Here is a 19,634-nt window from a genome sequence, read left to right as displayed (position 1 = left end):
CAGGTGTGAGTTTGTGCTAAGCGTATGACGATCTGACAACGTATGCTGACCTGACAGAACAGAGCAATATGGGCAAACACCAAGGGTGTTATCTTTTTAGGGATGGCATGAGACCACCGCAGATCGTAGCACAGAGATGGAAGCTTTGCAGAACCAAGAGTTTGTCCTGCTTTTAGATATTAAGTATTTAATATCTAGGTGTTTTTATGAGAATATGGATCTTTCAGATCAATCTGAGAAGTAATTTTGATCATATTTCACATTTTATGTAGCGCGGGGCGCTGGTCTTGGTCTTGACTCGGTCTCGGGTTAGGTGGACTTGACCACAAAACTGATGATTTTTCTCTGACAGGAATTTTTTCTGTGATGCAGATGGAGAAATTTATTTTAAAAAAACTGCAAAAAGATAAAAATGAATCAGAATCAGTTTTACTGATGAACTGAGGACAAAAATGAATAAAAGTCACGACTGTTCAGTGAGGACTGAAGTAAATAAAGCCTTTTATAAGAACTTGTAGAAATATTTGTTATCCCCAAACTGAAGGGAACCCAGGCTGGTTCATGAACCGGAGCTTTTCATGCAGCCAGAATGAGAAATTTACCCAGAATTCAAAGTTCGGCCCCGAAGACGCCCATCATGATTCAGTGCTGGGTTGAAACGAGGAGCCTTGTTTGTAGTCGGAGCCAAAAGCGGGTCATATGAGCCCAGTCCTGACTGGCGGTAACTTTATACATGTGCTAATGTGCCAAGCGGTCGGTCACCAGCCCAGGCTGTGAAAACTGCTTCTACAGCTTCGTCCTTCGCTGGTTTTTATTGGGTTTTAGGAACCGGTCCGCAGGTGCTGGAGGGAGTTCAGATCGCAGGCGTTTTCTGGGCTTTTCTGCACATTTAATGGTGGTTTTAGGCTGAAAACGAATCAAAAGAAGAGTCTTTTGTTTTGGCACAATGGGGCGAGCATCTCTGCCGAGACGATAACGTTCCCGCTTTAAGACTCCTGTTTGTTTTGTTAGCTTCCAACAACTTCCTGGGATGTGCAGATTGTGGGTTTGTTTCTCAGACTTGTTGAATGTTAACAAAATAATTGTTGTTTTATCTCGGTGAAATGACGAGGTTCTCCAGGAAGTGCAGACATCAGTTTTATATCAAAGACAATTATTATGTTGGAGCTCTCTGCAGAGAGTTCGGCTCTCTGCAGAGGGAAGCAACGGTGGGAATCTGCCGAGTCGACTTTCTTTCTGCTGAAAACAATTTTTACTTCAACTGTAAACCAAAAGTTTCTCCGATTTCTGTTGGACCAGATTTTGTGATAATTCCTGAAGCAACGAGTCATTACAATTAAAAATAAAGCGCATTAACATGATGGGGTTTGGTGCTTAGAGGAAGAGCACATTTTCCATCTGAAGGTTAAAATTAAAACATTTCTCCAATAAAAGTTTTACAGGCTTTTACAGCCCGATTTCTCCTGGACTCAGTCGTTAATAAGCACACAGTGGTCCAAATAAAACCTTCAATGGTCTTTGCTGGATCAGGAAATCCTCGTTCAGAGACTTCCCAACATCTGATCACTGCAACCAGAGAAATGTTCCCTGATTTCAAAACTTTGGCTGACATGGTGCTTGTAACTCCAGTTTGCAGTGCGGCAGCAGAGCGCGGATATTTGGCCCATCAGCACAAAGCAACTGAGGCACCTGGAGACTTTTTATGAACAAATCAAGTTTTTAGATGGAATATTTTAAATGCAACACAAAGTTCATCTGTTGATGATCATAGTTTTTGGTCTTGATTTCAAACTCAAATCAGACCTGGGTGCTCCCAAAACGGCATCATATTGATTTAAAAAAACTAATAAACAAATAAAGCAAAAGTTTTCAAAGAAATGGTGACGAAGATCTTGAATAGAAAACTCTTATAAAAATAAAAAATGATATTCTTGTGACCCTTGAACTCTTTAAATGTGACGATTTTGGCCAAAAGTTTGGACTTCTCTGGTCCAACATGACATCTGATCGGCAGTCAGATTCTAAAGGCTTTTTATTCCCATAAATCCAAGTATTTAAATAAATAAACAACTTTTAAACGATGTAATGCAGTAGAAATTTATTTATAAAGCAACTTGAAACAACCACTGGCCGAAGTGCTGATCATGATGAATAATTGTAGGAAAGTAAAACGTCCTGATGCCAAACAAAGTTTTCACAAAATGAAACGAGTTTCTGTCAAAATTTAAAAAGTTTCTTGGAAAACAAGGAGAAATGAAAGAGGGCCGCCGTAGGGAGAAAAGAGTCAACGTCACCCAAAAAATTCAGGACTCGGACTAATCTCGGAAGTTTTCTAGAAAAAAAGTTTAGACTTTTAAAACTCAAATTTCCAAAAGTTTATTTATTTATATATATATATTTTTACTTTTAAAGGCCAGTGTTTTTTTTTGTTTTTTTTTTTCTAAAAAATTTGAGATTAATCTCAAAATTTCAAATTTTTTCTAACAAATTTCTCATTTCCAAGCTCAGCGTTTTCTGAGTTTTTAAATTTTTTATCTGATTTCTTTCCTGGAAATTTACTCCTTTTTTCTGACTACTACGGCTCTGATACGCCGGCGAAGAAGCGAGATTGAAATCTGCTTTTTGGATGTTAATTGTTAATTTGGCTTCTTTTGAATCGGACTCAGATTTTTATCTCCGTAAAAGCACGTTGACACATTGAAGCAGAAAAACTCCAACACTGAAGGACCAGATGTAAAGTTTTTGCCCACCTGGACTCGGTTTCTCCCTGGTTCTCCTGCTGCAGGTAGGATCCCATTAAAACATTCCTCAGCTATCCGCTAGCCACTTTCCATGCCTGGTAGTTAAATGTCATAAATATTACCGTACGCTGCTTTGGTTTTATGGTGTGTGGGATGTAAGAAGAGATTATGGTGGCGGTCACATCCGATCCCGGCGGAGGAACCCTCCATTTGGGAGTCCGTCTTTGATGACAGGCTGGAGGGAACTAGCAGACACTTGTCCGACTGTCCCAGCCTGCGCTCTGCATTCCTGCAGACCTCCTTTTATCTGCTCCTCTGTGATGATGGGAGCCACCGCTGCCTCCCTAAGAGATGGCATTTGGGAACATTCAAATTACTCAACTTAAACATCTGTATTCGTACGTTTGCAGTATTTCCAGATGAATTAATTGCGAAATAATACAATGTGTTGATGTCACATGCTGCTATGACGGAGAAAAAAAACTGAGAAGCTGATTTTGGAAATAAAACACTTCCAAAATGCTAACATTTTCAAAGTTAGCACATTTGCTAACTTTGAAAATGTTTAGTTTCCCATAAATACATTTTTCCACTTATTTTCTTGTTTTGTAAACTTTGACTTGAATAAAACCACCACTGATGTGACGTATGCGTCATTAACTTCCAGTAAATAAATACCATGTTTACGTCACCAGAACTGATATTTATGATTAGCACTTTAGCTTTAGCTAAAGCTAATTAACTTTAGTTTTAGCTTTAGCACAATTAACTATTTTGCTAGCTGTGCCAACCACTGCGCTAATCAATGAAAAATTCAGATCTTGTGATATTGTAGCTCTTGTTGCTCAACAACAGTGGCAGACAAACTTCTGCTAATGGAACATATTTTTAGTTTAGCGCTTTAGCATTTTTGCTAACTTTGAAAACTCTTAGTGCACAATTACTCCAGAAAAATTATAAATTTCTAATTTACTGGGCTGTTTGTGGAGTTTCAGTTGAATGACAGATGATGATGTGGCACATGGAGGATATCAGCGCCACTGATTACCATGTTAGCATAACTAGCATTAGCAAAAATGTTTATGATTCGTGCTTTAGTTAGCATCCTGACCTCTGCGCTAATCAAGTATCTTGTGATGATACTGTTGGTTTAAAAATATTAAAATCCATCAATGGGCAGCGGCGGCCATTATTATTTCTGTAAACATTGCGTTGCTGCACTTGAGGTTTGTTGTTGTAAACTGTTCACACTGAAGTCTGAGTGGGTTGCATTTAATTAGTACAGCAAAAAAATCTGATTTCTGCAAGGAATCAGATTTAATCATGGAGATGTAAAAACCTGAATTTCAACCCGGGACCTTCTGAAAGGTTGGACCAAAACAGAGAAACTGAGTCAAATCCTCCAGATTTGATGACCAGGAGCTTCCAGGTCCTTTCTGCGGTCGACATGGTGGAGTTGCAGATCCGTCCGGTTGCCTCGCCTCAGGTCAGGCTCGTAGCGTCACTTCCTGCTCGCTGCGCCTCAGACTTACGCCTCTAAGAGGTTTATCAGCTCGGGCCTCGGAGATTACCCGGCGCTTACGATCAGGATGATTCCTCCTCAAACGGCACATCGAAGCCAATTTCTACAGAAAACACCAGACGGCTTAAATGAATACATAACTTTATTTAAATAAATGCTTTGTCATTACAAAAAAGACAAAGGTTAAAAGAGTACATAAATTACAAGTTGAATAAATATTACACAGTGATATTCACTTTTATAATTTGAGATTTTTTTCAGGTTTTTTTTTTTTTTTTTAATCTGTCGCTCCAAATACTGACCAATATTTCCGGCTGCCACCGATGGGTCTGTCTCAGAACACCAAATTACAAAAGCCCGATTGTCTTTACAACCAAAAATCTGTTATGTACTCTGAACAAACAAGCTGAACTGCTAACTGTCCTACTGAATAATGAAGTACGAGTTAAAACCAACTGGAGACGGGACGTTTCCCAGAACTCCCTGTTTCTGTCTCTAACTGGATCTGTGCGGTGAATCGGTGGCTCCCTCATCGGGGGCCGTGGCTATCGCCTGGTAGCGCCCACGGCCCACGGCGCTCCCTCGCTCTTCCTCCCCCTCATCCTCTCCGTCTCAGTGCAGCGTCTCCAAACCCAAAGAGTCGCTGCTACCGTCTGAATCCAGGCGTGGGCGTCAGCGGCCCCTGTCACTAGGGGCCCCTCGGCGGCCCCTGTCACTTTGGGCCCCTCGGCGGCCCTTGTCACTAGGGGCCCCTCGGCGGCCCCTGTCGCTTTGGGCCCCTGTCTCTTTGGGCCCCTCGGCGGCCCCTGTCTCTTTGGGCCCCACGGCGGCCCCTGTCTCTTTGGGCCCCACGGCGGCCCCTGTCTCTTTGGGCCCCTCGGCGGCCCCTGTCGCTTTGGGCCCCTCGGCGGCCCCTGTCTCTTTGGGCCCCTCGGCGGCCCCTGTCTCTTTGGGCCCCTCGGCGGCCCCTGTCTCTTTAGCTTGAAACGCGGCTTCAGAAAGGAAAGTTTTCCAGGCTTTAGTCTCTGCCGACCTCAGGATCGTCGTTGTGCATCAGGATCTACTGTGAGTTTGTGAAATAAGTGCAAGTTGCTTTGCTTAACGTGATTCGACTGGTATAGTGCTGTGCAAAAGTTTTAAACCACTCCTCGTTTTTTAACACTTTGCTAGCAAACTGTCAAATGTTCTGCTAAATGCTGATGCTGGTTTTGAGCAACAGATCTTCCAGTTTTCTGACGTGTCTCTTTGGACTTTAGCTCCTTTTATCAATCGAGTTCATAATTTGCCCAACCTGGTTGATACCATCCATGAATGCTAGTGTAAATCTTAAATGGGTTTTCAATGGAAACTATCTTGTGATCTCCTTTAGCACACTTCTGCTAATAGTGGAGCTAAGTTTTAGCTTAGTGCTTTAGCTAACTGAGAACATTTAGCGCACTTAGCTTCCCTTAAATTAATCCAAACTTGACTGTTTCCTAAACTTTTCCGTGAATAAAGTTCAACATCTTTGTTGAAATTTTGGATATCGACTGACTCCACCTTTAGCATTAGCTTCAGCTAAATACCATGATGTAGAATTTTAGCATACTTAGCTTCCCTTAGGTGAATGTTTTTGGGTTAATTCTGAAATACTAATTTCCTTGATTGTTCTATAAACTTTCAGTTGAATAAAGTTGGACATTTATGTTGAAGTTTTGATTATCGTATTCTTCAGGTATTCAGGCTTTTATTTTGAAGTGAATAAAGACTTACACAGCACTTCAGTTTTCTTTCTTTAACAACAGCTGTTTCACAATCTTATGGCAACATTTCAAAATTAAATTGGTTCCAGAGGATTGAAGTCTTCCAAGGGCCGATGTAATTTGAATTGAAGGTAGCACTGTAACATTAGCCTCTGCTAACTAGCATGTTGGTGAAGGGCTTCTGTGTTAGCAGAACTAGCTCCTTGGTTAGCGCCCACTGGAAGATGTAACTTGACTTGAAGATGAATCTTTAGGGTTCCCTTTTGGGTCCCAGAAGGGAAAAAAGTGTCAAATCTCCCAAGAATTAAAATGAAAAATAAACAGAAACTAATATACTGTTTGTTTGTTTTTTCAATATTAGAGGGAACAACTCTGTGGCTAAGAAATCTGTACATCAACTATTTCCTGCATGTCAAACTGTTTGCTGTTACACCTGAATGATTAGAAGACGGCTGAAATATAAAACATCAAGCAACTAAAGTCTGTCATAAAACACAATGAAAACCCTTCAGGAAGTGGAGAACCGCTCAATAAAACCAGTTTAAAGACTAAAAGAGATTGTTTAAAAGCAGAAGTTAAAGGAACGAGGGATGACTGGGGATTTTTGCACAGCACCCCTGGATGCACGCATTCCCTCTCTCATTCGCAGGAAAAACAACTAACCGACATTCCTCAGCTTCCCGTCTAACTCCCCGTCAATCGTTGGCATTCACATAAAAACAGAAAAAGTGACAATCTTAGCTTATTAAGTCGTCAAAGGAAGAGCAGGAGGTTCTGAAACAACACGGACAAACGGAGCTGGACTGAATTTAAGGGACCGACCACATTCATCGTTCTTCTCTGTTAGCCTCGAACCTCGTCCTGAATATTGCCCCCTGGTGTCGCTTTCACACCAGTGCTTAAGTCTGTTTGTAGGAAGGCACAGAGAGGAGAAACCGGGTCCGGAGACCTGCTCATGTCGTGTTCTCACGGCGCTCCGCTGAGAAAAAGGCAGAAAGCTCCCACTGCCCTGTGAGCTGCTGTAACAGGACACTTTCCAATTCTTTACAGGCAAAAAGTCTTTGTTTTCTTTACATGATCTGGCTTTTCTCTACAGGAAAAACCCTCAAAGAATATTTAAAAGTAATACACCATGAATATGTTGTACTGACGGGGAAACATGGCTCAAAACGTAGGGCGATCTTTTACTTCACTGAAGGCAAAGAAATCACAAATAAAACCACAAAAAAAGAGTCAGTTAGAGAGGAAACGGCCCGATCGGCAAGGTCGATCCCCCGCCCCCGAAAAAAACAATCCCAACTCGGAAAAATCAAACGTGCTTCCCGTCGCTGAAGCTGAGAGTCTTTGATTTGACCAGCGGAGCTGCGTAGCGCCGCCCGGCAGCTTCATAGGCACAGTTGGCATGTCAGGCTAGCTACGTGGTTGAAGAGCCGCTCACGTGTTCGTCTGCGACCGTCTGAACGCTCCGAGTCCCAAAGACGTTCGCTGCGTTGGAGAGGAAGGGCCGTCGGGTTGGCGACGATCGAACAAGAGGAGGAAATACAACGTTCTGCTGCTGGTTTTGTTTCTGAAATGGGCTCGCTCTGTAACACACCAACGCGTCACACAGGTTTCTAAACAGGATCCCCTTTCTATAAGTGCTCTGAAAACCCCCCAGAAAAACCAGAAACCAATCATTTCTCAGCCAATTCTCAGTCCCACGACACGCAGCTGGGTCAGTTTTCTCCTCCTCCTTCTTCTTGTGGTGAATTTTTTACAGTCAAATGAAGAGGTGGGGGATCCGAAGTGGTCTCCTTTATCAGAGAATAGTGCTTTTTCTTTGTGTCTCTCTGGTAAAAACAGGTTGTTGGTGTGAGCAGAGGGCGGAGCGTACAGGTGTGACTCAGAAGATGCGTGGGCCCCGGGTCATGTGACGGTTATGGGGGCGGGGGGAAGGGGCCGGGGCTTTCACTCGTTGATGCTGCTCTCCAGGTCTTTGCACTGAATGTCCCCCCCGCTGTAGTCCGTCCCTGGCAGCATGACGCCGTATTTGTCCACGCACCAGCAGATGCCCCGCTTGCGGCCGCGAGACGGCTTGCACTGCAAAACCAGAGAACAGGATAGTTTCAGTGGAAACGAACACAAAGCAAACAGAAGCATACGGTGTACTGGGCCGCATGTCTGCAGCACAGCTAAAGGCAGTTGAAGAGACGGGCTAACCCAGCAGCCACACTCACTGGCCTGAGCACCGACTGTTCAGAGAAACTGCCTCTGTAGCGTCGACTTCAAGGCTAAAGACTAAACAGTTCATGTCCAGCATGTGCGGGATCTGCAGTCACATTAGTTGCCCTTTTCCTGACCTGTGATCTGTACAGATCTTATAGACGTTATGATGTTTTAACTACAGTCACACAGCAGGTCTTGATGCTCAGCGCCGACTTTTTGCTTAATTCCAGGATCTATTTTTTGCCTGGTCGTTCATGCTAATTAAATGCAACTGCAATCAGAGCTCGGTGTGAACAGTTTGAGACCCCAAAGCCACCTGCATGCACAGAAGAACAACATAGTTGTCACACAGCAGCACTCTGTCCTATGGAGGTGGAAATGGCCGTCGCTGATAGAAGCTGCTTCAGCCTCTGTTTACGTCCAGATTCACCAGATCTGTCGTCTCTTGGAGCAGGATTATGATGCATGTCTTACGCCAGTGACCTAAAAGTTAAATAAAACGCTTAGAAAACTATAGGATCTGTTCGACATGTTGAGGTGGCCCAGATCGGGGCTTCCTCTGGGTTTCCTCTGACTGCCCTACAACATGTACGTTAGGCTGATCGACCGCTCTGATGGAAGCGGTTCAGTAAAGCCACATCTCTGACCAGTGGAGGTGTCCACCAGCCCCGAGTAAGGACTGAGCCGGTACACATGGACGGATGAGCCAACCGGTGACCAGTGGATGGATGTTTGGTGCTAAAGCAACCAAAAGGACTCTGTCCATACCCTGTTGGCCTGCACTGACCACAAACACCCACTCAAACCTCCCCAGGTCCTTAAATCCAGTCTTATCTGCTTTCCTCTGTGGAGGAACAAGATACCAGCTGCCACCAAAGCTGCATCATCCCTGAGGAAACCTGATCACACCCAGGTCCCACTAAACCCTGATAAAGACGTTTCAATGGTTGGTTCTGCGCCACGAAACGTCAAGAACAAATCCTTTCATCCTTAAAACTGAATTTCTATCTGGGTTTCATCAGCAAATCTCTGCCATAGTGCAAAAGATAAATCAGAAGGTTGTCAGTGCTTTGCACCTGCTAAACTGAATTATTAGCAATGTTTACTCAAGATTTAATCGTGTGCCTCACTGGTTGGGTGTGAGGCAATGATTGCTCCAGATGTAGAAAGGATGTGGGTATAAAATTGGAGAAGAAACCTTCTGCTAACTGCTGCCTAACCCACCTGTTTGCGCTTGAAGAACCCTTTCCTGTCGCAGTTGGGAAGGTACAGAGACAGCGCCATGACCCGAGAAGTGTCCTTCATTTTCTGGATGATCCCATCCAGTTTCCTCCGACAGGGACCCTTCAGAAAAATTCAGCAGTTCATTAAAAACCAGCATTTAAAACCTTTAAAAGGTGTCAGATAGTGGAGAAGAAATCCCACATCAATAATCGTCCACAACAGAACTTACAAATTCAGGCTCGTGCTTGTCGATGTCCATGGGGGAATAATCCACGCCGGAGCTGAAGGAGCGCTGCTTGCCAAGCTTCCTCTTCTGCTCTTTGCGCACTGCGATCACCTTTTTACTGTTCACAATGTCTTTGGGATGCAGCGGCACCTTGGCTGGCGGCACCACGCCCGTAACGTCCGGAGTCATGTCCACGTCCACCCGCGTCTCCCGATCTGCAGGACGACACCAGGGAAACGCCGTTACAGCGACTCACACCGACTGGCAGGAGAAACTGATGTTAACTGGAGGATTTGCTGCATCAGGGCAGAAATGATGCGTCTTTGTGCAAAACAGGAGGCAAAGCAACAAACGGCATAAAAACAGAAATTCATCCATATTCTGCAGCGGTGAGTCAACAGATGTTTTAGGATTTTCTCTCCAAAAGCAGCAATACTTAAATATCTGTTAGCAAGCTACGCTAACTCATCAAGCTGAACTGGTGAGCAGCTAAGGCGCTAAGAGCCTTTTGTTATCTTTAGAAACGTTTAGTTCACCTAAATTAGTTTGGATAAATTTTAACATAATTTACTTTGTAAACTTTGAATAAAGTTCAATATCTTTGGTTATTGACTGTTGAGGATTCTTCAAGTGGTTTGATGTTCATATTTATGCTTTTATTTTGAAGTGAATAAAGGCTGTTTGGCAGCAGTTCCATTTCCTCTTTAGCATTAGCTTGGACAAGTTGATGTAGCATTTTAGCATGAGCTAATGCTAAATAACACGTTGACTTTGTACTCATTGTTAACTGAGCTAGTGTTGACTACTGCTGTAGAGTTAGTGCAGCTAACTTTCAGCTAGCGGTTCCCCATGGCTGCGGTTCTGGTGCGGCTCGCTGGCAGACATGGACCAGATATCAGTGGGTCGCAGGAATATATTTCAGTCAGAATATGATCTGTAAACAGAGACGCGAATCAAACCAGTGCCGCTTGGGTTTCAGGTTTAAATGTGAGTTTTCCCCAGTGGAGATCCCCGCCCCCTCCTGTCTCTGGGGCTCGGCCTCTTAAGACCGGACCCCCAGCCAGGGGTCCTTTAAGGCCACAGAACCGGCCCCCCGCCCCAACACACCCCTCCGCCCTCCCGGCTCGGCTGGGCCCGAAGTGCAGGGCTGTTGTGGCGGCGGTGCCAGCGGATGACCCGGTTATATTTATCCGGTAAGGAAACCCGGCGGCGTGTCAGACCCAAAGAACCACAGGGGACTGTCGGAACCGAACACGGACCCGGGTCGAGTAGGGAGGGAAAACGCTGCTCTTCTGGGTTAAAGAGGAGCAGCCTGACCCAGCGTGAGCGTCTGGAGCGGAGGGACCGGCGGGGGGCTGATTATCAGGACTTGGCTTCTGCTCCCCGTCTCTGAAATGAATCTAACAACTCATGACTTGGCAGGCCCGGCTTCGTGTTTAGATACGTCGCTGTGTCTCCGCGCTCAGACTGCCAGGCTGTCACTCGCTATAAATAAATACTTCAAGCATTCCTACATGTGACCGCTGTGGAAAAACTCATTACTCCTGCGCTACAGTCCAATAATTTGGATTGAAATGCCACATATTTGGCCATAAAACGGCTGCTGAAAACAAGGTCTTTCTTTTTTTTTTACACACATTCTTGTTTCGTGTGTAATTTCATTTGCAGCAGAACAAAAAAGGCCATAAATTAAACACACAGCTCACTGACTTAAAGGGGCAGTATCATGGAAAATCAGGTTTTTTACCTTTTCATGTTTGAATGTTTTTCTCTCATCAGAACAAACTGCAGTGTTGCTTTGATTCATGTTTGAGAAGTCCTTTAATCTCCATGGCAACCGTTAAACTGTACGCCTGGGTGGACCAAGCCCCGCCTTGGAGCTGAAACTCCTCCCGCTCTCAGCTCCTTCAGACTAGCCAGGAGCAATTAGCAAACAGCTGCTGAGCTCATGACAGAAGCTGCTGCTCAGTTAAAAGCATTAAAGGGTTAATAGAGGAGCCATGTTGAGATGACTTCCTGGAGGCGGAGCTTCAGAAAGAGCAGGAACTTCTTAAAGAGACAGAGACCCAATTTCAAAGTGTTATTTCTTTGAAGTTATATCTGATTTACATTTTTAGTATTTTTATAACAGCTGAAGGTAACATGGTGACTAGATTGTGCTATAAAATGGCAACATGTGCCTGCAAAACAACGTTACTGCCCCTTTAAGGAGAAATCTCAATTTAAATTTAAAAAAGCGTTAATAATCCGTTGCAAAGCAGCTCAGTTTTTCCATGCTCTGGTACCGGGCCTGTTCCGGGCTCCGGGTCTGGTTTAACTCCTGACAGCTGCAGCCCTTCGCTGAGCAGCGCCGCACCTGATAGTCCTGTTTAAAAATTAACATCTGCACACAATTAGGCCTCATGAATATCCCAGGTTCCTCTTGGCCCGCGGGCCAGCAGTGAAAGACGAGCCCCTGCTCTCTGCGCTGCATCAGGACGGAAAGAGGCGGGTCCGGTTCTCCCAGCGCTCACTGGGTTTCCGCGGCTCCCGGTCCGCCGCGGCCCGCTTTGATTCGCCGCCTCTGAAATTACATCTTTACCAGATGTAAGACAGCAGTGAATGGAGATCAACGAGCCTGAGGGCCGCGGGGCGCGCAGAGGACAATGACAGTAAACCATCCCGCAGGATGACGGGGCCGCCGCCGCTGAATATTTGAAGGCTTCAGCCTGAAAACGCTGCAGCGCAGCAGGAAACATGCAGACCTGCAGAGTTTGGAAAGGAACATGTAAAGAAACGACGTGTCTGGGCTTCCAGGCACGTGGTCATAATGTTATGCCTGATTGTTATATTCAATATTTGTTTATTTATTTTTTTAAACTACAGACTAAGAATGTTGTAATTTATTTTTCTCATTTTGATGCAGCTGAAAGTCAGGAAAGTTTGAAAAGACGAGGTTTTGGTCAGATCAGTGAAGCCAGTTCTGATCCGGTTCTGATTCTGAAGTTGGTGCTGTGAATCTGTGCGCAGGAAGCGGCTCATTGTGAGCTCAGAACTTCTCCTGTGCAATCAATCAGTTTCCTGCTTTTCTGAATCCACAGTATAAACAGCAACCAGAACAATTCAAGGGTCGTTCATTTCACAACAGGACTGGAGGAGGAGGAGGCTGCAGCAGCAGTGCTGCTGTAGCTGCTGCTGTAGCTGCTGCAGCTGCTGTAGCTGCTGCAGCTGCTTACGGCCGGGCTGCTTTGCTGGACTCGGCTAATTTTGGTCTGAGGTCTTGTCCCATATTTGGGTTTGCAACAAGCCGCACGCTTGCAGGCAGCGTCTGCTTGGGTCACCGCCACCGCAGAGCAATTACTGGGTATGACGGGTTTCTGAGCAGACGAACCTCCAGATAAATCCTCCAAATCTGGAGGATCCGGAGTGAAGCGTCGAGCTCATTCCCACTTTCAACACCATGGATGTTCTTAAAGGGCCGGCTGCAGCACAATGCCCTTTAACAAACTGTCAAAACTTTAGAGCTCTGTCTGCGTTCAGTGAGGACGTCTTCATATTTAATACATTTTCACACTGATTGCACCTTCAGGATTTTTGTGATTGTTTGCAATCAGAATCACAGATTTTGTGATTCTAACTCAGAAATATTTGCAATGAATTCTGCAGTATTTGTATGTAAACGTGACTTTTTGTACAGGCAGCAGCACTGTAAAAGGAAATGATCATTTTCATCATTTTTGTATAAAATTTGCATTCAGCTCACAGTTATGCAGAAAAATGTGAGCATCTGTTGGTTTTGCATGAAAAACTGCAGAAACTGAATGATGTCATTTGGTGTCTGGAATCTAGACGGCCACATAAGAAGCTTCGGCGGCCAGATTTGGCCCCTGAGCCTTGAGTTTGACACATGCAGCGGATCTGTTCAGTGCAGGTGGTGGAGGTCCGGCTGAGAGGAGCCCAAAGCAGAAAACCTAATCCACTCTTCTTCTTTGGATATTTTTCTGCAGAAGCTCCAGATAAAAGCAACTGCTGAATGAATTTCATGAACTGTGGATGTTATTTCCCTGAAACGTTGCTTCCTGCACCAGAGGAGAAGGATGCATCGCTGCCAAACATCCTGGAGGTTCAGAGCTGCGTCTACAATCATGGAGGTCAAAAGGTTCATGTCGACTCTCACTCTGTTAGCAGCTAGAAGCTGCAGGATCTCCAGCTCTGTTCTGGTGAAGTGAAAACAGGAAACCCACTGAGAAACAAAAACCAGAAACTTTCACTGATTCCTGCTGATTATGGGAACAGAAACACGTTTCTGATGGGAACCAACGGCAACAGAGACGTTTAAAGAAGCTGCAACCAAATCAAAGCAGTTTTTAATTACATCAATCAATCTCCAGGCTTTCATGGAAATTCATGATTGAGTTTATTGCAAAGTTGGTCACAAACATTTGATTTAAGTGACAAACTCCGACCTGCAGGTGGCAGTATTTCACACTTCTGCATGGCTGCCTCAGCGTTAGCGGCGTGAGCGAACAAAAAGCTACATTTACTGTCATATAGTACAATTTTCACAAATATTTATAAAGTAACAAGATGGCAAAAATCACAAAAAGATATTTGATATTAAATTTTAAGAAGTACTTAATAGATTCAGACATTTATTAAAGCTTAATGGGTTTCATTAATGCATTCTGGCCCGACGGGTTTGTCAGGTTGATGGTCTGACCGCCTGACTGGACGATGTTCTGCGTTCTGGTCGTGTGAACAGATGTCGGTACTAAAAGCCGAGGAGCTTCGACATGCGGCTCCTTCATGCTAATCAGGAACACTCTGGTGCCGCCGTACATATGTGAAGTTCTCATGCAAACATGAAGCACTGGAGGCCTGCGGCCGCCTCATCTGCTGATGACTGTAAATATTAATGCCAGAGTGGCGTGAGATCGGCCTCGTCTCGCTGCAGAACGCTGCACATGCAGGGTGAGTCTCTGCTGCAGGTTTCCTGTTGCTTTGCAAACATTCTGCCGTAGGAACTACTTCTTAATCATCCTCTGCTTCTTGGCAGAGAGAAATCTGTTGAAACATAAGGCCCTTTCAGAAGCCCCGAGGGTACAAGGCCTGCTGCCATGAAGTCATATCTGTTGGCAAGCCTCCCCGTGTCTGAGTCACTGGCAGAGCCAACGGAGCACACACCAACCCGGAGCAACTGGGATCCCAGCGCAGGAGGAAAGCAGGAACTAATGGGAAGGCGTGAGAGTTCACGGTTCCTCCTCCTGGTCTGCCTCGCTCAGCTGGTCCAGCTGGTCGGCAGCAGAAACCAGGCGCTGGCCGGTCCACAACCGGACGCCTCCAGGAGAACGGACAAGCATCACGAACCCGAACCGGGTTCAACAAACAAACAGGAGTCCACTTCATCCGTCCATGGTCTGGACTCACTCATCCCTCTTCAGGACAGGTTTGCAGAGGCGTCTGCCTCCAGGAATCCGTCCGGCACTCCTCACACCAATCGACCCAACAAAACCAAGGGTCTCACCCAGCAGAGGCCAAGTCCAACCTGAGAGACCCCAGGCCTCACGCCTGGTTCACATGGCAACATCTTCAAAACCCCGACTTGATAAAAAGTCTCAAACTGGTTTAAATCACCAAAATTCAGACGTTACTCTGGAAATCTCACAAAATCTCAAACGTGAGTTCAGAGTAACCAAACATGACCGACTGGGAAGAAGCAACAGCGATAGTTTGACAACATTTCACAGAAAAACCGATGCGCTGGACTTTCTAGTTGTTCTGTCTTTGGTGTATTTTGATTCCTTTCCATGTTTCTGTCACTTCGCTTTCTGATTGGCTACATGTTACATTCAATGGGCTGATATCGCACCAAGACAATCCAACATGTCGATATCCCTGATACCAGAGCAGAACGCTCCGAACACACAGCAGGAAAATCAAACAAGATCATCCTGAAAATCAGGCCAGCTTTCATACTGGGAGAAGTCAGGACAAAAATCAGCGTGAAAATCTGTCAACTAGAAAAACACCTGAACTTTTCCAACCTACAAACACCAACAAGTAAATGTGGTTTACTTGGCACATCGTCAGTCAAACCGTCGCGTCATCAGACCATTTCCCAAGATGAACTTAAGACTTGGGGGACCCTGAAACAGGTTCCCTTGTTTCGGGAATCTGGGGCGAAAAATTGCCTACGGGGACGTCTGAACTTCAAAAGTTGATCAACTGGATCTGATTGGTTGAGCAACTTTAAGCCGCTTTGCATGGGGACAAATTAGCCAAAACAGTCTAATTTTAAGATTGTTCCGTTGGGCTAAAGCAGGTCAAACAAAAGCAGACGTAGCATGTCGATTTGTATCGACGGATTGGTTTTTATCTTCAGTGAATCTCAGTAGAAATGTGACGATTTTAACTTCCATCAAACCAAAACCAGCAGACACCGCCGGCTGTTGACCTGCACCTGTAGGGGGCTAGCTGGTTGACGTTAGCTGGTTGACGTTAGCTGGCTGACGTTAGCTGGTTGACGTTAGCTGGTTGACGGTTAGCTGGTTGACGGTTAACTGGCTGACGGTTAGCTGGCTGACGGTTAGCTGGTTGACGTTAGCTGGCTGACGTTAGCTGGCTGACAGTTAGCTGGTTGACGGCTAGATAGCTGATGGTTAGCTGGTTGATGTTAGCTGGTTGACGGCTAGATAGCTGATGGTTAGCTGGCTGACGGCTATCTGGCTGACGTTAGCTGGTTGACAGTTAGCTGTCTGGTTAGCTGGCTGACGTTAGCTGGTTGACGGCTAGATAGCTGATGGTTAGCTGGCTGACGGCTATCTGGCTGACGTTAGCTTGTGAACAGAGCGTCCTCTGGAGCATTCAGACTCCAAGGTTTCTGGGTGTAAAACTGCCTGACTTGTCATCACCACCAACTACAATCCACACGGCCCCGCCTGAGTCACACACACACACACACACACATGTTTCTGACAGGCAGTTCTGGCTTCATGTGACGTCAGATAGCGATTGATGCTTCACACAACGCCAGGTTATATTTAGAACAACAGAACCCCTTCGTTCTGAAACCTTTGTCTGGACCAACTGGATCCAGTTGCTTGTGAGCCGATGAAACCCCAGAGTGACAGACGCACCTTAAATCATTCAAGACAAATGGCTCCATCTCTCAGCCTCACACACGCAGATTTAGTGGTAATCCAACTCTGAACAGCCAGGCATGGCGGCCTGCAAACCCAATTTGCATCATCGTTGAGCCACACGAACGATGCTTTACAAACTCAATAAAGAGGAAAAAACGTGAGCAATGAAAATTCATGAGCTGCGACGACACAAACCATAACAACCACGCTCTAAAACGACCACATGAGTCACGTTGCGTCGCTTCTTCACTTCCAGCTTCAGTTATTCATCCAGCAGGGCTGCATCCGATCCGCATGGGGCCCGGGGCAGAAACAGACCCTGGGATCCACCTCCAGCTAAACCCACCAACCGCTGTGCTGTCCCTTTAAACGCTTGGATGCAAAACATATCAATTATGCTAAAGGCACAGGGAAAAGTTGCATCTTTTGCAAATGTATCAGTTGTGATGCAAATCACATTGTGAAGTTACAGGTGCAGATCAGTTTGCATATCCCTTGGGCCGGCACAACAAACTGCCACGCAAAAAGAAATGGTAAACTGTAAAAAAAGGAAAAAAAGGCTTCTTGGAGGTATTTTCCTTCCATACATTTTAACAACAAAAAATGTGTCAATATAAAGATAAGATAAAGTTCTTGTATCAAAATGAATAATTTTTAACTCTAAATGGTTGAAATTTGGTTTGAAACTGAGGCTGAATGGTTACAGGTGCAGCAGTTGCATATTGCTCGGGCCGGCACAACAAATAGCCAGAAAAGAGTCAGCTGTAAAAAAGGAAACTAAAAAAGGCTTTTTGAGTCTGTTTTTCTTCCATACATTTTGCAGTGTAATAAAAGAAACTGCACAAAATTAATTTAGCAAAGTAAAAGTGGAAAAAAGTGTAATGTTTGAATCCAAAATTATTCATTTTCAACTGTAAACATTTTAAATTTCAACTAGCTGGTTACAGGTGCAGAGCAGTTTGCATATTCCTCGGGCCGGCTTACCTCCGGTCGCGGCTGCGGCGGCAGCGGCGGCGGACTTGTAGCCCTTCTCGTTGGTGCAGACGCCGCGGCCGTGCAGCAGGGCGTGCAGCGGCTTCTCCTCGCCGCTGCGCGGCAGGCAGCGCAGCCCCTTGGTGCAGGTGCCCGTGTAGACGCCGCACGCCTGCCCCTCGGCCAGCGCGCAGGTCAGGCAGCAGCCGCAGCCCGGCTCCTTCACCAGCTGGCAGCCGACGGGCACCGGCGGGCACATGGACAGCGCCTTGTCATCGCACGGCTCGCAGGGCACGTAGGAGGCCGAGCAGCGGGAGAGCCCCAGGATGATGGTGAGCAGGAGGCAGCAGCTCAGGAACATCTTCAGTCCTCCCGGTCTGACGGACTCAGCGCAGATAATCCGATTCTCACAGTTTATCCAGGAGTGCAGCTCTCCAGTAAACCCGTCATGAACAGCAGGAGTTCTCTCTGGGCTTCAGGAGTTTTTCTCTCTGGGAGTAAAAAACCAAACCAGCGGCGGTCCTGCGCAGCCTCTCCTTCCTGTTGGACTCCTGCAGACTTTCTCCAGCAGCAGCAGCAGCAGCAGCAGTTTTCCTCAGCAGACTGATCAGCTGCAGACCTGCAGAGCCTTTTTAAAACAGCCGAGCAAACCCGGGACCATGAATACAGCGAGCAGCAGCAGAGGGAGGCGCACTTGTTCCCGGTCTGGCCGGCGGCCAGCAGGAGGAGGATCCCAGTTTCACCCCGAGCCACCGAGCGGCGGCTCAACTGATGCGCAAAACCTGCGGATCCCGCAAACAAAACCACCGAACCACGCGCAGCTTCTGACGTTTACGCACAAAAAGTGAAAGAGAAATCAGAGTGGAGATGTTTTCTGTTCGACCGAAAATCCCCGCAGTTTGTCTCCTGTCAGCGCAAATGAAAGCAAAAGTTCAGGGAACAGTTTGGGAACACCCCACCCACTGTTTGCATTTCTTCCCGGTTTGTGTGCAAATCCTGTCTGAACTCCGCAGCACCTGTTGCGTCCAGAGGGAAGCAGGTTCTGCTGCGCTGCTTTAGCCGCAAAGGAGCGCAAAGTGCGCACAGGGCTGCGCTGTTCTGCTGCAAACCGCCGTTCTGATCGCATTTTCTCCGTTTTAATGCAAAACTCCGGAGAAATCCGCAACTTTTCCCGCTGTGTTCTGAAGCTGGGCGCCTGCTGCTGAGCTCGCCGCTAGAAGGCGCTGTTCGCAGCGCTTCCATCCGTCCGGCATTCCTCAGAAATGACAGTTTTATCACATTACCAGCCCCAAACTCCGACTTGAAGCTGTAATCCACGCTCTGCTGAGAGAACAGAAAAAACTCAGCTTTTCCGTGGAATGAATGACTGCGTAATGATTTAATCTGACTGGGTTCGTTGCAGAACCGAGCCGAACATCCAGGCTGCTCTGCAGCTGATGGAATCAAAGCCGACATATGTGCGGGTTCTGCTCCCGCTTCCTCCGGCTCTTGTTTTGGAGGGACACGTTGGGAACGTTTTAGTCACAAACCAGTCCTTCGACCCAAACAACAACAAATAAAAGCAGTTTCCAGAAACTGAGGGGCGTGACAGGATCCTGGGAGACATAAATCTGGTGATAATGAAGAGATTAATTAGGACAATAAAGCAGCAGGGTTTTAATGATGCGTCTCTGCAGGGGAAATTTCCTCCAGCTAAAGGATGTACATCGTGCTCTTTTTTTGACCACTGAAGGAACTCAATGTTCCAGCTCCTTTCTTCCCTCTGCTCCCCATTCTTTGCTCGATGCAAATCCTAATTCCCCCCGGATCTATTCATGCATCAATCCATCTGTTCCTCCCTCGGAGCCGGCACCTCCCTCCTCCTCCTCCTCCTCCTCCTCC

General features: G+C 46.1%; 1 protein-coding gene across 1 annotated transcript; it reads right to left on the bottom strand.

The window, feature by feature from the left end:
• Positions 1 to 6,036: 6,036 nt before the first annotated feature.
• igfbp5b (insulin-like growth factor binding protein 5b) lies at positions 6,037 to 18,114 on the bottom strand. Its single transcript, XM_015053316.1, has 4 exons — positions 17,766 to 18,114; positions 9,664 to 9,875; positions 9,435 to 9,554; positions 6,037 to 8,084 (listed from the first exon to the last, which is right to left on the bottom strand). The coding sequence occupies exons 1-4, from the start codon at positions 18,112 to 18,114 to the stop codon at positions 7,953 to 7,955; spliced, it is 813 nt and encodes a 270-aa protein (XP_014908802.1). The 3' UTR covers positions 6,037 to 7,952.
• Between the last annotated feature and the right edge of the window lie 1,520 nt (positions 18,115 to 19,634).

The sequence above is a fragment of the Poecilia latipinna genome, unplaced genomic scaffold (assembly GCF_001443285.1).
Source record: "Poecilia latipinna isolate Pla-1442-1.1 unplaced genomic scaffold, P_latipinna-1.0 Scaffold1175, whole genome shotgun sequence".
Taxonomy (NCBI): domain Eukaryota; kingdom Metazoa; phylum Chordata; class Actinopteri; order Cyprinodontiformes; family Poeciliidae; genus Poecilia; species Poecilia latipinna.
The sequence above is the reverse complement of the archived record's forward strand: the minus strand, read 5'-3'. Positions and strand labels throughout refer to the sequence as shown.